Source organism: Canis lupus, chromosome 19, assembly GCF_048164855.1.
Source record: "Canis lupus baileyi chromosome 19, mCanLup2.hap1, whole genome shotgun sequence".
In the NCBI taxonomy this organism is placed as follows: Eukaryota; Metazoa; Chordata; class Mammalia; order Carnivora; family Canidae; genus Canis; species Canis lupus.
In genome coordinates this window covers 47,284,574-47,300,529 of record NC_132856.1, presented here as the reverse complement: position 1 = coordinate 47,300,529, position 15,956 = coordinate 47,284,574, and the positions used below count along the sequence as shown (strand labels likewise).

The following is a 15,956-nucleotide window of genomic DNA, read 5'->3' as shown; positions in this document are numbered from 1 at the left end:
GTGGGGGAGAGGGCAAACATCCCCACCAGGTGGGAACTGCTGTCATAGAGAAAAGGTTCTACCACTGTCAATAAGGCAGGCATTGGGAATGCTAAGACATCTCTGGGGCACCTGGGTGGCTCAGTCAGTTAAGCATCTGCTCTCAGCTGAGGTCATGATCCCAGGGTCCTGGGATCGAGCCCCGCATCAGGCTTCCTGCTCACTGGGGAGCCTGCTTCTCCCTCTCCCTCTGTGCCCCCCGCATGCATGCCCTCTCTCAAATAAATAAATAAAATATTTTTAAAAAATAAAAGAATGCTAATACATCTTTATGCACAAAGATGCTTACAACTTTTGGATTACATTACCAAAACCCTGAAAGCAGTCTTTAAAAAAGAAATCTAACCATGTACAAGGTGGAAAGGGTTAGTAGATTAATACATAAAAGAGATGTGCTGCATGCTCTTACCAATAGAAGGCAAATTACAATTATAGATATTTGAATACAGGGAAGTATGTTTATACAACGCTAAGAGAAAACAGCAGGAAGCACCAGGGGGTCTACCCTTTAACTGCAGCTATGAAAGAAATGTCTCTAAGTGGATGAGGATTTACAGGGAAACACAAAAGTGAAAAGTACGGGGGATGGGATCACGGGTGAGTTTTCTCCTCTTCTCAATTTTTTCTTCATTATTCATTGTTGACATTACCGTTAATGATTTTTCTCACCATGCATGAAACTTCTCTTGTTCCATTCCAAATCAATTATTTCCAAGGTGGGGGTTCATTGAGATGTTAAAAATTCATAGCTTACCTTGAGTTTGATTGTTCCTTTATCTAAAAAATAAAAATTAGATGAAAACAGTTAAATTGGGAGCTGGGTTTGCCTGCCTCCCTGAGCTGCAGCCTTACAACTAGGAGCCTTCTCAAACCCAGAGGGATTGTCTGTGGACAAATACACATACTGGGTCATGCTGATCTGACCTGGGATTGGGAAAAGTGAGAGGTTTACTCCAAGCTGGCGGGCGAGAGCTTGAAGGCCAGAGGGGATGGACAAAAGCCAAGTTATTCAGGGGAAAATTGGCCAGCCTGTATACTTAATTCATGTCATTCCGGCCCCTGCCCAAGGTAAGCTGTAAGGGGAGCAAAGAGAAAACTCTCCAGGGGAGTGGAACAAGAAGAAGGGTAGAGGGAAAGAAGAGGAGACTGAGGTCCCCAGTGGACTTCCCTCCAGTAGATGTGTTTTCCCATCACCTCTCTCTTTACTCAAGCTGAATCATTTACCACTCTGACACCTGTCCAGGCTTTCTAGCACTTAATTTAGCATCTACTGTTTTGCCTTCCAGTATCCATTCCCATTTTCTACTAGCAGAACCCCAATTTCCTTGGGGGAACGACCTGCCCAGCTCTCAGTTGAGGTTTGCTGCGGTTCCGCCCATCTCTCTTGAGGCTCAGTGACTCTTCCCACAGTCACAGTGATTGATTCAGAGTTGAGCACATGACCCCAAATGGGCCAATCGGCATAGGCCTCCCCACCCCGGTCAGAGGGGTTGGGTCAGGATTGATTGATTGATTGAGCACATGACCCAAGATAGGCCAATCAGAGAGAACACTGGGATATTTCTCAGCGGTCTCGCGTACCTGTCACACTCTAGGCTTTGGGGAGACACAGACCCACCCAGAAGTGGGGCTGGGAGACAGCCAGTGATGCCAGTGGACTTTCCTAGTTATGACAGCCCATAAACACTCTGTTGCTGAAGCCAACCTGATCTGGGTTTCAGGGTGGCCCACAGAGTCAGGACTTCACTCCTGCCTACCCTAGCCCTCTCCCGGTTTCCACTCCAGGCCAGCCTCTCCCTCATCTCCCCAAGGGATAGGTGCTACCTTGCTGGCCTTAGAGCCCTGACATCATCTCTCTGTGTCTCCTGTGGCCAAATCACACTGTACGTGAGAAATAAGGTGTCCGCCCTGCTGGACTCCAGGCCTTGAGGCAGCTCCCTGCTCTCACCACCTTTGTCCAGGAGGCCCGCACTGCTGTTATCTGCAGTTTACCAAGGACAGCAGGGCAGAGGCTGGCCAGAGGCCTGAGCCCAACTCAGTGACAGTCTGGCTGGAAGTCGGGGGCTGGATCTAACACCACAGGGGTCCTAGAAGCTCAACAAAAGGTCTGAAGTAGTCATGAGAGTCCCTCTGGACCCCGGTCCCACCTCTAGCCAGAAGAAGGCCTGACTCCATCCAGATCTGCCCCCAGAGAACCTGGGCTGTGGGAGCACCTGGGTGGCTCAGTGGTTGAGTGTCTTCTTTTGGCTCAGGTCATGATCCCAGGGTCCTGGCAGGTCCCCATGGGGAGCCTGCTTTTCCCTCTGACTATGTTTCTGCCTCTCTCTGTGTCTCTCATGAATAATTTCTTTTAATCTTAAAAAAAAAGGAGAAAAAAAATAGAACCTGGGCTACAGAGGAACAATGCACTCTGATTTCCTAGACGGGGCAGGTGGCTGCCCCTCCTGGGTCTCAATTTCCCCATCTGAAAAGTGGGGAGAAGGCAGTCTGCTCTCCCTGCCCTGATAGGAGGTGAGATGGGAAAGAAGCAAAGCAATGCCCACACTGCCTGAGCCCCGAAGGCCACTCTACAGAGGGAGAGGAAGCCCTGGTCAGGGACCTACCCAGGATGGCTCCCTGGCTCCATGCCACCGCCTCGCCCTGGGCCACCAGCTGAGCCTGGACCATAACTTCCCGGGGGGAGTTAAAGATGGTCACGCTGATGACTTCCTCCACTCCGGAGCGGAAGACAGAGGGTGCGGCAATCAAATAGGGCCTGTCAGAGAGGAGAACCTCAGTGAAGGCCGAAGGCTGTCTGACCCCCAGCTCTTGCCGGCCTCCCTGACGCTCTGGCTGGGTCACAGTACTCCCTGCATTGGCTTCCACCTACACCTGACCACACCATGATGACACTGTCATTTTATGTATCTGTGTCCCCCACTGACCTGTGAGCTCCTTGAGACCATGGGTTGGCTTATTGATCTCTGAAGCCTCCTGATGAGGTAAGAACCTGGCCTCACTGGATCTAGCTGGCACCACACCCCCTTCCAATGTCTGCATTGTGGCCTCTGGCCTTTTCAGTCATCTTATTCTGCCACAGGACCTTTGTGCGTGCTGCACCAACACTGTGAAATACTCTCCTGAGTTACTGGCAGGATCCCACTTCATCCTCAGAGCCACCCTGTGACAAGTGCTAAAAGCCATTTACAGAGTCAGAAATTAGAGCCCTAGAAAAGCCAAGTCATGGGGCACTTGGGTGGCTCAATCAGTTGAGCGTCTGCCTTTGGCTCAGGTCATGATCACCAGGTCCTGGGATCAGGCCCTGAGTCGGGCTCCCTGCTCCATGGGGAGTCTGCTACTCCCTCTCCTTCTCCCCTCCCCCATTTGTGCTTGCTTTCTCTTCCTCTCTCTCTGTCAAATAAATAAATAAAATCTAAGAAAAAAGAAAGAAGAAAGAAAGAAAGAAAGAAAGAAAGAAAGAAAGAAAGAAAGAAAGAAAGAAAGAAAGAAAAAGGAAGGAAGGAAGGAAGGAAGGAAGGAAGGAAGGAAGGAAGGAAGGAAGGAAGGAAAGCCAAGTCATGTGCTTGTGCCAAGAAGAGAGACCAGGATTCAAACCCAGGCAACCGGACTCCAGAACCCAGTGGAAAGAAACAAAGAGCTTCCTGCAGCATTAATTTTAAGAACAAAAACCCTGAAAATAAACTAAATGGCCCAACACTGAAAAAGCTCTGTGAACAATGGAACCAAAACAGGTTTCTCTTCCTGAAAATCCTCAGCTTCATGAACTGTGAAGATACTCCTGGAGCATAGAGAACATTATCTTCCTTTGCAGATGGGAAAGCTGTCACTCCAGGAGAAGGAACATGCCGTGGATCAGACAGGAGAGAGCCTTGGGGCACCCTTAGGGCATCCAACTTGAGGCACAGATCCTCCCCCCTGAGCTCCTGCCTCTGGTATTCTACAACCTTCCACAGATAATCAGAAAGTCTCATTTCATCTTCACCCACAAAAACTGCTCACAAGGCAACAGCAAGTGCTGAGAGCCCAGACAGCAAAGGTAGCACAAATCCAACCCTGCAGACCTACAGGCACCAGAAGGAAACAGGTGAAAGGGAAAACCCTAGGCCAGGCAAGGAAATTAGGAGAGATTTTCATCTCTCAGAATCCTCTCTGGGACAACCGGACGTCCACACACACGGAGATGAATTTAGATCCCGGACTGAACACCACATGCTGAGATGAACTCAAACTGGGTCAGAGATCTAAATGTAAAACTATAGGGGCGCCTGGGTGGCTCAGCTGGTTAAGCATGTCTGCCTTGGGCTCAGGTCATGATCCCGGAGTCCTGGGATCCAGTCCCACATCAGTCTCCCTGCTTGGTGGGAAGCCTGCTTCTCCCTCTGCTCTCCTCACTCGTGCTCTCTCTCACTATCTCTGTTGCTATCTCTGTCTCTCTCTCTCTCAAATAAATAATTTTTTTTATTTTAAAGATTTATTTATTTATTCATGATAGACACACACAGAGAGAGAGAGAGAGAGAGGCAGAGACACAGGCAAAGGGAGAAGCAGGTCCCATGCAGGGAGCCCGATGCGGGACTCTATCCCGGGACTCCAGGATCGCGCCCTGGGCCAAAGGCAGGCGCTAAACCGCTGAGCCACCCAGGGATCCCCAAATAAATTTAAAAAAATAAAATAAAATAAATGTAAAACTATAAAAAAAAAAAAAAGACACCAGAAGGACACAGGAGAAAGGCTTTGTGAACTTGGGTTAAAGCAAAGATTTCATGCAAAAGATCCCAAAAGCAGGATCCATCAAAGAAATCATTGATAAACTGGACTTTATTAAAACTTCATGAAAAATGGGGCATTTCAAAAGACACAGTGGCTTCCTGTTGAGTCCTGTCCGGCCGCAGCACCAACCCTGGAAGCCTGCCGTGCTCTGTCCAGCTTGAACAGTGGCCAGAGTTCACGCGCTTTGGGTTCCTACGTGGACTGTCCTACTTCAGGACAGACCGGAGTCTGCAAGGACCTCAGGACATAAGATAACTTACTATGTATCTCCAGCACTGATGAGAATGTGCCAAGACCCTAGTTTTGTAGGTACACAGCCCAGATCCAGCAATGACCAGAACCAGTAATGACCCTGGGAGTCCAACGTTCTGTCCGACTCCAGCACCAACAACCACTCGCAATGACCAGGTTCCTGTGGGCAGCGTCTGGCCTCAGCAGTTCACACAGCGTGCAGTTACCCTGGGTGCGTAACTGTGCTGATCCTGGGTAAGCATCATCACCCTAGGGACATGCTGTGTATTATCTAATTCCAACACCAACCCGGGGGTGCAATGACTCCAGCTTCCTATGTGTCCTGCCTGCTGCAGGGGAACCTCAACCTCTTCTAGGAATAACCTTTCCATCTAGCTCCCAGAGGAACCCCAGCACATGCAGACTGGGGAAGAGTATTTGGGGAATAGACAAATCCATATGTTCATTTTCCTTAGTCTCCCCTTAAAGCCTTCATCCAGATCTGAGTTAGATTTTTCACCCAAAGGACCTAGAGAACCCAACAGAACCAAATTAACTCTCCCTGAGGTTCATGAGTTGCAGCTGTTGGGATGCTTGCTGGCTAAGCATTGTTGACCTGATGCACCCCCTTGGCATCACGACTGACACTGCTTCTCATCCTTTGGTCTCAGCAGGTCCCGGCCTGGAAAAGGTGGTGTTTGATAAAAAGCAGACAGTCTTGGTCTTACTACAATGTGCAAATCCATGCTGCTTTGTGGGGTCAGGGATTCCTCATGCAAAAATCACATGGGTCTGGGAACCTGGGTGGCTCAGCCCATTAAGCAAGCATCTGCCTTTGGCTCAGGTCATGATCCCAGGGTTCTGGGACTGAGCCCCGCAATGGGTTTCCTGCTTAGAAAGGAGTCTGCTTCTCCTTCTCCCCCACCCCCGCACCCCTGTTCATGTGTGTGCACTCTCTCTCTTTCAAATAAATAAATAACATATTTTAAAAATAAGTTTAAATAAATAAATAAATAAATAAATAAATAAAATATTTTTTAAAAAATCACATGGTCACAGAAGTGGGTATCCAGGGCTATTCCTAAAACAGGATCCCTCCACTGGGTGGACCATGGCCCTGGCTTAGAGGTTAACTAATCTAGAACCTGGGTCAGTAATTTTGCAACTTCACTTCCTAGTGTGTGTCTTCCAGCACAGGGATTCCATGTCCCTCGACAGAAGGATGACTTTATTAGCCAGAGGCAAATGCTCCTGAAAACCCTTCGAAACTCTGCAACCCAGAGTTGCAGTTCAACCCAACTCTGAACTTGGTCCTTATAAAGCAGGGTCTCTAATTTAGGGCCGGGTCAAGCTTTGTGATGAGGGTGGACCTGCACATGACAAAACGTTTCTTTCGCAGCAACTCTGGCCTCCACTCGGTAGATTCCAGCAGCATTGCCTCCCCCTAGATGTGAGTCAAAAATGCCCCCCGCTAAAATTGCCGAATGACCCCCAGGGAAACAAAAATCGGTCCCCGCTGGCTGAAAACCTCTATTTTAAGGAGTGCCTGCTTTGAAACACCCGGGACAAAAATTTGCTGAATTCCAATTTCACAAGGGCCCAGGAGAGGTAAATCCCATGGCTCAAGGATGGCCCAGCATGGTGTCTTCCTTTTCCAAAGGAGCCGTGGCTGGAAGAGACACCACCCACCAAGCCCCATGCTTGACCTGTTTTCTGGGAACTCCTAAGCACGCACGACTTGAACAAACCACCTCATAAAAGCTGAAGCTTGGGCAGCTCCAGGTGGCCTCCCTGAACCCACAGCCTCCAGGGCTCACCCCAACTCGGCAGGTCTGGAAATATTCCCGATGAAGCCAACTCACGGGAAATTCTCCTTAGGAGCTAGTTAATTCGCCTCCTCACTGTGTCAACCCACCAGAAGCTCCGCAGGCAAACTTCAAGAAAAATGTGGAAGCAAAACAAACACTTCCTCGGGCCACCACGCCCTCCCAAGGAGACCGGCCGGTAGGTCTCTCCCACGTCCCAGCCAAGACACGCACCTCTTCCCTCCGCGCCCCCGACAGCCTGAAACCACCACCCGCGACGACAGCCCCCGCGCACCCCGGGGTGAGGCGGGGAGGGGGCGCCGGCCTCGCAGCCTGAGCTCTGGGAACCCCTCCGGGTGGCCGCGTCTGAGGGCTCGGGGCGCCCCCTTCCCCCGACCCCGGGAGTCGGGGCACCAGACTCGAGGTCCCGCCCGGTGCGGAGGCTGTGTCGCCTCGAACGGGTCGCTGCCCCTCGCTGACCCGGTCCCCGGGGCCCCTCCCCGAGAAGACAGCCAGCCTCCGCCGTCGCCCGCGGCAACTCACGGGGCCTGGGGCGCAGCGCACTCGCCGTCCCGCGGCGACCGCAGCACGAGCAGGAGGCGCAGCAGCGCGCAGGGCAGGGCGCCCCGCATTTTCCGGCTCCGCGGGGGCGCCGCGCCCAGGGAGGGGGCCGGGCCGGGGCTGGGCCAGGGCCGGGGTCCGAGCGCCGCGGTGCCCCCTGCGCCGCCGGGGGCCCTTTGTTCGCAGCCCCCGCGCCGTGCGCACGGCGCCATGCGCCCCGCTCCGCCGCTGGCCGAGCTGGGGCAGCCCCGGACCAGCCCCCTCCCCGGACCCGCCTCGGCCCGCCCCGCCCCGCCCCGCCCCCAGCTCGCCCCGCCCCGCCCGCTCCGCCCCCCTCCCCGCGCCGGTCCCGGGACTCACCGCCTCCACCGCCTCCGCCGCGCCCCCTGCCCGGACCCCTCGGCGGCTCATCCCCAGACCCTCGGACCTGACAGGGCCCCTATTCCCCCTCACCCCGCCCCCTCCCTGCACTGCCCCCCTCCCCCCAGCCCGGCCGCCCGCCCCGCCCCGCCCCGCCCCCGCTCCCTCCTCGGGACTCCTCCCCCTGCCAGGACGCTCTCCGGACTTGCCCCGCCCCCTGCCCGGACCTGACCCCCAGGCCGGGTCCACGTCCTCCTTCCTCGGATCCGAGCGGTCCTTTCCTGCCCCCCGCATCGCCCCCGCTCCCCTTTCCTGGGGTCTCATCCTCCTGGGACCCGCCTCCCCTGCCTCCTCCTGGATCGCCCCCACCCCCCGCATGGCCCCCTCTTCCGACCCGACCCGCCCCGGCCTCCCCGGGGGATGCTGTGAGGCGCCCACCCCAGCTAAAGCCCGGCGACCTGTCCGGTGTACGCGGCCTCAGGAGCATAGAGGAGACAGGCTGGCCACGGGGTGAACCTTCCAGATGCGCAAGTGTCCCCCGGTGCCTGACTGCTGGCCCTCACTTCTACCCTCGCAGCACCCACCCCTGCCGCTGTCCACAGGTCCTCTGAGTCAGGCCCTCCCCTCTGTGGGCCTCCTTTCCCCTCTGGCCTACAGCAGGGTAGGGCCAGCACCCCTTACTCTCCTGCCCCTCAGAGTGTCCCCAACTGAGCAATAGCCCCATTGCCATAGGATGGGGGGGCACACCTCCTTCTTTATCATGTTCAAGTCCTGTCCCCCTCCTCCCAGCATCACCCCCACCCTCAACTGGCACCGTTTCCCCCTCTAAGAGGACCAGTCTAGCTACAGGGGTCCTCCTAAAACTACTGCTGACCACTCTCCCCTCCTGCCCCAAATCTTTGGGGATCCCTGTTCTTTGGGACCAAGTCCAAACTCCAGGCTGCCCCGAGGCCACCCTGATGGCTCAGTCTCACCCCAGTTCCTCAGATGCTTTGTGTTGACCCCTCAAACTCTGCTCTTTGGCCTTTTCCCTTCAGCTACCCAATTCCACCCAATTCTGCTCCTCCCAGAAGCTTCCTCTGAACCCTCCCTGCTCCCAGGCACTGTGGGGCCTCTGGATGGCCTGCGCACCAGCCCTCTCTTGGCTTTAGGCCAAGCCCTGGGCAGGCAGTGGGGACACAGGGCAGACAGGGCTTGCCCTAGCAGATGCTGGAGAGGCCCCGCAGGAGCCTGGGCGGAAGGGGGCGGGCAGCAGGCGCCACCGGGGTGCTGAGACCAAGAAGAGGCACAGGCCCCTAAACTCTGTCCTCTCCGGCACCAGGCAGGGACATCTGGTCTCACCCTCCTGATGTGGGTCTGTCCTGCCCAGCCCGCAACGCCTCCTCCTGCTCTTCCGTAAATGGGTCCCACTCTCCAGCCTTGAAACCAGCCTCCTGCCCCCTCCTGCCCCTCCCTTTGTCCCTCCTCCACTGGGCTCCAGCCACACTGGCCTCCATGAATCCACGGACTGCCACCTGCCACCCACCACACCCTCCAGCAGAGATGCCAGCCGTCCCCTCTGCCTGGAATGGTCTTCCTCGTGGAATCACAAGGCTGCACCCCCTCCTCCCCTACCTTCAGGGCGAGCCCCACTGCCCTTCCTTCCCTGACTGCCTGTGTTGTAAGGCCTCAGATTGGACCTGCTGCCCTTATGGGTCCCCAAAGGCCTGTGAGTTCCCTGCTCTCACTATGTATGCCCCCCACTCGGCAGAAGAGGCTGTTTCCCACCTCTGTGACCCCATCCAGTTATACCCCGCCAGTCCCCGGCCTAGCAAGTCTCCCCTCCTTGTCTTTCAAACAAGCCAATCACATCCTCCCCTGGGACCAAGGACCCCCTCACCCTCCTGTTACTGGAAAGTCTGCCTCCCACAGCCTCTGGGGGTTCACTCCCCTCCCAAATGCAACCTCCATGTGGTCTTGCATGGCGAGCTGGGTCCTCTTCCAACCCAGGGTTGTGAGTTTATGTGACAAGCTGCTGTCTGTCCATCTCATCAGACTGGTGTTGGGTGTTGTGTGTTAGGCCATCTTAAATTGTTTGATGCAGGGGATCCCTCCTTCACTAATGGGGTGAATAATAGACACCACCATGCCCTCATCACCCAGTTTGATGCTCTGGTGCCCAACATGGGAGCAATGATCGTTTTATCCCAGGAGCCCTTGCTTCTTGTCTGTCTCCCCGGAGATATAAGCCCCATTTGCTGCTGGACACCTGGCCCCAGACACGTGGGCACTCAGTACACATGTGCCGACATCCTCACCGGCCCCCTGAGCTGCAGCGGGGCCCTGGGGAAAAGCCAGGTGATCCATTTCCAGGAAACGTGTGAGCCCTCGTTTCGCAAGGCCATCGCTAAAAGCTGAGTTGTACAAACTTGCAATTAAATCCATGATATTAAAAATAAAAGTTGCAAGTACTCGAAAGTTATCACTTCCTCATTTCACTGCATCTCACTATTCTCTGTGCTCCTGAGGATACCCCTGACTCTTGTATCTGATGGTGAAAAAACTGTAATACTACACATCCCTCCCCACATCACATTTAGTGACTTCCTGCTGGTAGCCTCAAACTGCTGGGGGATGAGGAGTTGGGGGGGGGAGCCCCATCCATTGTGCTCTAATTTGCTTTGAAAGCACAAATTTGTTCCAACATGATGGAGACCTCAGAGACGGATTTGAGCATAATGTGATCGAATGTGGTGGTGCTTATGCAGGGTTTTTTAAGGGGCAAAGCTGGAGAAATGCAGAAAACTGTACCCGGCTGACCCGAGTTGCATGGGAATATACAACAACCCCCCACCCTCCACCACACACGCCCCTCAACATCTACACACTCCCTCAGCTGTTAGGAGCTACCACAACAGACCCTATCTGGAAACCTGGCTACAGCCTTCCCACACCACGTCCACCTGTGAACCTCAGGTCCCTTCTAAAGGTCAAGTACTTGCTGTAGTATTCACATCATTCTAAGCCACTTTACATGTGTGCAGCAGTGCTACCGCTTTCAGTAGGTGCTGGTCTTTTTTTTTTTTTTTTTTTAATGTGTCAATGACACAGTTTTTAAGTTGTGGCCTGACCCTGTTTTCCCATAAGCCCTGTGGTTGGTGCGAATTTGCAGAGTGTGGTCATTTTTAGGAATGTCACGTCAAGGCAGAACTGGCTGGGTTGGTCCCACCAGGAGTTTGTTTTGTTTTGTTTTAAGATTTTGTTTATTTATCCATGAGAGAGACAGAGAGAGGCAGAGACACAGGCAGAGGGAGAAGCAGGCTCCCTGTGGGGAGTCCGATATGGGACTCCGTCTCAGGACCCGGGGATCATGACCTGAGCTGAAGGTAGCTGCTCAACCACTGAGCCACCCAGGTGCCCCCCACTGGGAGATTGTTAAACATCTCTTAGCATGCCAGTGATGAGTTGCATAGGGGGCCAGGTCTGGGTGGGCGGATGAGGGAGGTGGTCCTATTGTTGAAAAGCATTTTGTTCTTCCATGGAGCCAGTCAATTCCTAGACATTCTGAGGGGTCAGAGTCTGGTCTTGGTACTGGAAGACAGATGTGCAGACTCATCGCCTGCAAGGTACAGGTGTTTAGCACAGCATGGCAGGGACCCCAAAGCCAGAGCTAGAACAGGGCATGCCTGTGTGCAGGAGCAGTGATGGGGCAAGTTGTTCACTGCCTGGAAGGGCACGGCAGCGACATTACTTGGGGAGCCACTGGCCATACTAACAAGGCCGAAACTGCATCTAACCTCTGATCCTACTGGAAGGACACAGATGCCAAGGTGCTCCAGTCAAGAGCTTTCACAGCAGCCTTGTTAGGAGCAGTGAATAACCAGGAGCCGCCTATGTGTTCATCCAGGGAATGAGGGATAAACTGATGAAGGAAGGAGGTGCCACGTTCATAGGACAAGCGGGAAAACAGCAGCCAGGGAAAGGGTACAGGAAGGCATTTTAACAAGAGCTGAGCATTTTCACTTCCTGTTGCCTAGGGGGTAGGGGGGTTCAGACTAGGTAGGGAGATTTCCTGCACCTCCTGCCCTCTATGCCCAGAGATGTGGGACCAGGAGTGCTGGCTCTGCAGAGGATCAGAGGTCTCTCCCCACTGCCAGTGTGAGCCCACTCCCAAGTCCTGGGGTTCAGAGTAGGCCATGAGGGGGGCTCTTCAGCCAGCCTCACCTGATCTCAGCAAAGAAAATGGGCAGGAGGGCTTCTTGATTTTCCCCAAACCCAGGGGGTCCTGGGAGCGAACTCTAATAGCGTCTTTTTTGACTGCACTAAGCGGCTTTCTTGGGAAAAGCCAGGATTACAATGGACTTAAGAGTTGGCATTGGAGCCCTTCTTACCAAAGGTGGGCACGACATTGCTGGTTGTACCGCATCCACCACTTAGCTCGGCCTGTCTTCTTCTTTTTCTCCTGTTTGGCCACCTGGGGAGTCTGCCCTCTTACTTTCCCAGCACGGGCCAGGGAACCATGCAGCCAGCTACTTCCAGGGTGGTCAGAGCCTCCACTCCACACTGACTCAGGGTAGCCTCAGCCTCTAGGGGCATGCCTGCCAGGAGTACCACTTGATCCCCTGGAGCAATGGTCTCCAGTGAGGCTACAAGAACCTCAATCTGGGTGACCGGCCCCTGGCCACTCACTTAGAGGGTGTGTAGCTCCTGGGCAGGTACAAAGAGCTGCGTGTTGACAACTGAACCAGAGCCACTGCAGCCACTATAGCAAAGATGGAGTCAAGGGCGTGCTCATCCTCACCACCTGCTGCGTGCCTCAACCTCAGTATCTTCTCCAGGATTCCCAGGTGTTTAGAAAAGACACCCAAGGAGAGCGTGTGGGAGAAGCTGTTCAGAAGCAAGGTGCAAGGGCTACTGGGAATCTCCATGGACAAGGGAAGCACCTTCCAAGGCACCTTCACAGATCAGGAAAAATCCAGGCCGAGATCTGCCCAGCACTCTCCCTTTGCCCATGGAGAAGAGTGAACATTCACTCTTCCCAGGAACAACCAAAATGTTTGGAAGGGTGTGTGTGTGTGTGTGTGTGTGTGTACACGTGCGCACACACACACATCACACATGAATTCCAGGCCAGGCAAGGGCATGGGAGGAACAATACTGTATGAGTCTCTTGTGGCTGCTATAACAAATTATCATAAATGGGTGGCTTAAACAATAGGATTTTAGGCAACCCAAAGAGTGGGAGAAAATATTTGTGAATCAGATATCTGATAATGGATTAATACCCAGGATATATTAAGAGTGTCTGCAGCCCAACAACAATAAAAAGCAAACAACCCAGTTCCAAAATGGGCAAAGGATCTGAATAGATGTGTCTCTAAGGAAGACATACAGATGGCCAACAAGCACATGAAAAGATGCTCAACATCACTAATTATTAGGGAAATGCAAATTAAAACCACAAGATATCGGGATCCCTGGGTGGCGCAGCGGTTTGGTGCCTGCCTTTGGCCCAGGGCGCGATCCTGGAGACCCGGGATCGAGTCCCACGTCGGGCTCCCGGTGCATGGAGCCTGCTTCTCCCTCTGCCTGTGTCTCTGCCTCTCTCTCTCTGTAACTATCATAAATAAATAAAAATTAAAAAAAAACAAAAAACAAAAAACCCACAAGATATCACTTCACACCTATTACAATGGTTTCTTGTTGTTTTTTTAAATAGACCATAATAGCCAAACAGGGGTGTTAGCCCCCGCGCACCCTGTGCCCACTTCCGTCGTGGAGCAGCCTTTAGTGGTCTCCTCTGCAAAAGGGCTCCGTGGCCTAGCATCCCTGTCCTTGCAACCTGTGATCGTGCCCCAGGGTCCATGAGGGGTCACCACCGAGGTTCCCACCAGGTCACAAGAGACAGGATGACAGCCGTCCCCTCCAGCGGCTCAATAGTGACCACCCATAACTATTACCTGTGCCACCTGGTCTCCACTTCCAGTAACAGCTCCTGCGGAAGTGCAGAGGATCCTGGGGAAGGCATCCCTCACCACCCTGGTCTCCTCAAGGCCAACCTTGGTCACTGGTGGGCAAGGTTCTTTTTTAGGAGGTCCACTCTCCCGTTCATGGCTATAGTGTTGGAGTCCCCAGAACCCTTGGGATCTCTCCAGAACTCCAGCGGCAAGATCACCTGTGACTTGGCTCTGGAAGCCATGAGGAAGCAGCCTGGTGGCCAGCCTGGCAAAACCAACACTGAGTCCCCATCCTGAGTGGCCATCATCAGGCTTCAGAAGGCAGCGAGGCTCATCAGAGCCCCTCCCCTCTCCCTAGACCAGGCAGACTGCAGCAAGCAGAAGCAGTTGAGCTCTTTTATATTAAAACAGCAAAACACCAAAAAAGAAGTTGAGAGAACACCACTCTTTACTATCCAAGCCACAGGCAAGCCTTTCTGACACCCTGGAACCATGTGCCTTGTACCAAGTGGAAAAAAAGCTCCAAAAAGAAAAGAAAAGAAAAGAAAAGAAAAGAAAAGAAAAGAAAAGAAAGAAAGAAAGAAAGAAAGAAAGAGGCTCCAAGCAGCCAGTTTAAAAAATTAATTAATTAAAAATAAATAAATAAATAAATAAATAAATAAATAAACCATAACAAGTTTTGGTGAGGATGTGGAAAAATGTGTGCACTGCTGGTGGGAATTTAAAACGGTGCAGCTGCTGAGGAAAACAGTCTGGTGGTTCCTTGAAAAGCTAAACATAGAATTACCATATGATCCAACAGCTCCATTTTCGGGGCATATACACAAAAGACAGACTGTAAACAGTAAGCAAGCCCCATGTAAGTAAGCATGGGGCTAAATAACGTTTTCGGCAGAGAAAAGACGTGAATTAGGGAGAGCAAGTAAAAATATTTCAAAATTTGAATCTCAGATAAACGACCCAATAAAAAGTTGTGTTTGGGTTTTTTTTTAGTATAAGTATATCCCAGCGATATTTGGAACATACTTAGACTAAACATAAACGTATTACTTTTTATGTAGGATTCATATTTGACAGGGTGTCCTATTCTTTACATGATGACACTTCATTATCATCTTTATAGTAACCTCACAAAAGAAGGAAGTGGTTCCTTCAAGTTCCTTCAGATTTTGCATAGGATCCAGCAATTCCAGCGCTGGGCTTAGACCCCAAGAATTGAAAGCAGGTGTTCCAACAGATTGGACACACATGTTCACAGCAGCACTAGTCACGATCGCCAAAAGGCAGAAGCAACACAAATGTCCATCAACACATGGATGGATAAACAAAATGTGGTCCATCCGTGCAACGGAGGATTAGCCTTAAGAGGAAAGAAGCCCTGATACATGCTACAACATGGATAAATCCCAAAAACATCATGCTGAGAGAAAGAAGCCAGATACAAACAGTAGGTGATTCCATTTATATGGAATATCAAGAACAGACAAATCCACAGTGACAAAACGATTAGTGGTTGCCAGGAGCTGGGGCGGGGGGAAGAGGAGTGACTGATGGATGGCACGACGGGGTCTCCTTTGGGAGTGATGGGAATGCTCTAGGATGGACCGTGGTGACAGTTGCACAACTCTGTACTAAAAACTAGTGAATTGAACACTTCAAGAGGGTAAATTGTATGACATGTAAAGTATATCTCAATAAAGCTGTTGCTCAAGGGGATCCCTGGGTGGCTCAGCAGTTTAGCATCACCTTCGGCCCAGGGCGTGTGATCCTGGAGTCCCGGGATCGAGTCCCACATCAGGCTCCCAGCATGGAGCCTGCTTCTCCCTCTGCCTGTCTCTGTCTCTTTCTCTGTCTGTGTCTCTCATGAATAAATAAATCAAATCTTTAAAAAAAAAAAAAAAAAAAAAGCTGCTGCTCAAGAAAAAAGAAGCCCCAGGCATGCTCCTCAGCAGGAACGTGGCTGGCAGGGAGTGGCTGGCACTGCCGGCCACACCCGGGGCCCTATGTGCCTCTTGGGCAGCAACTTGAAGTGCGAGCTGTTGAACTTGCTTTGGAAATTTGGATCTAGCAAGTCCATCCTGTCCCAGATCCCTGTGCTTGGAGCAGCTCCCCCAACACCTCCAGCGCCTTGCTCTGTGCACCCCTTCCCAGCCCCCACCACCCCCAGAAGGCAAAAGCATTTCTCAGTGGTGTTGTTCCAGGAGGAACCGGCTCTGCTTGGCTCGTTGGGGAACATCTCTCTGAGATGCTTGGC

General features: G+C 52.6%; 1 protein-coding gene and 2 pseudogenes across 8 annotated transcripts in view; 1 reads left to right on the top strand and 2 right to left on the bottom strand.

The window, feature by feature from the left end:
- The window catches only part of CPAMD8 (C3 and PZP like alpha-2-macroglobulin domain containing 8), a 77,263-nt gene extending 69,722 nt beyond the window's left edge, over positions 1–7,541 (bottom strand). For 5 of the 8 annotated variants that reach the window (XR_012012186.1, XM_072786846.1, XM_072786849.1 and 2 more), the window contains exons 1-3: positions 7,389–7,540; positions 2,643–2,794; positions 794–816 (exon numbers count right to left, since the gene is read on the bottom strand). Coding sequence is in view for 6 of the 8 variants with exons in the window: in XM_072786846.1 (XP_072642947.1) it covers positions 794–816; positions 2,643–2,794; positions 7,389–7,477 (264 nt within the window). In the remaining 2 variants the exon portion in view is untranslated. Of the gene's footprint in view, positions 1–793; positions 817–2,642; positions 2,795–7,388 lie in introns of all 8 variants that reach the window. The other 3 variants (XR_012012188.1, XM_072786852.1, XM_072786847.1) reach the window with 2 other exon arrangements.
- Positions 7,542–12,107: 4,566 nt separating this feature from the next.
- LOC140611402 (ubiquitin-like FUBI-ribosomal protein eS30 fusion protein) lies at positions 12,108–12,673 on the bottom strand (annotated as a pseudogene).
- A 981-nt stretch (positions 12,674–13,654) lies between these two features.
- LOC140611401 (pancreatic progenitor cell differentiation and proliferation factor-like) lies at positions 13,655–13,946 on the top strand (annotated as a pseudogene).
- The last annotated feature ends 2,010 nt before the right edge of the window (positions 13,947–15,956 follow it).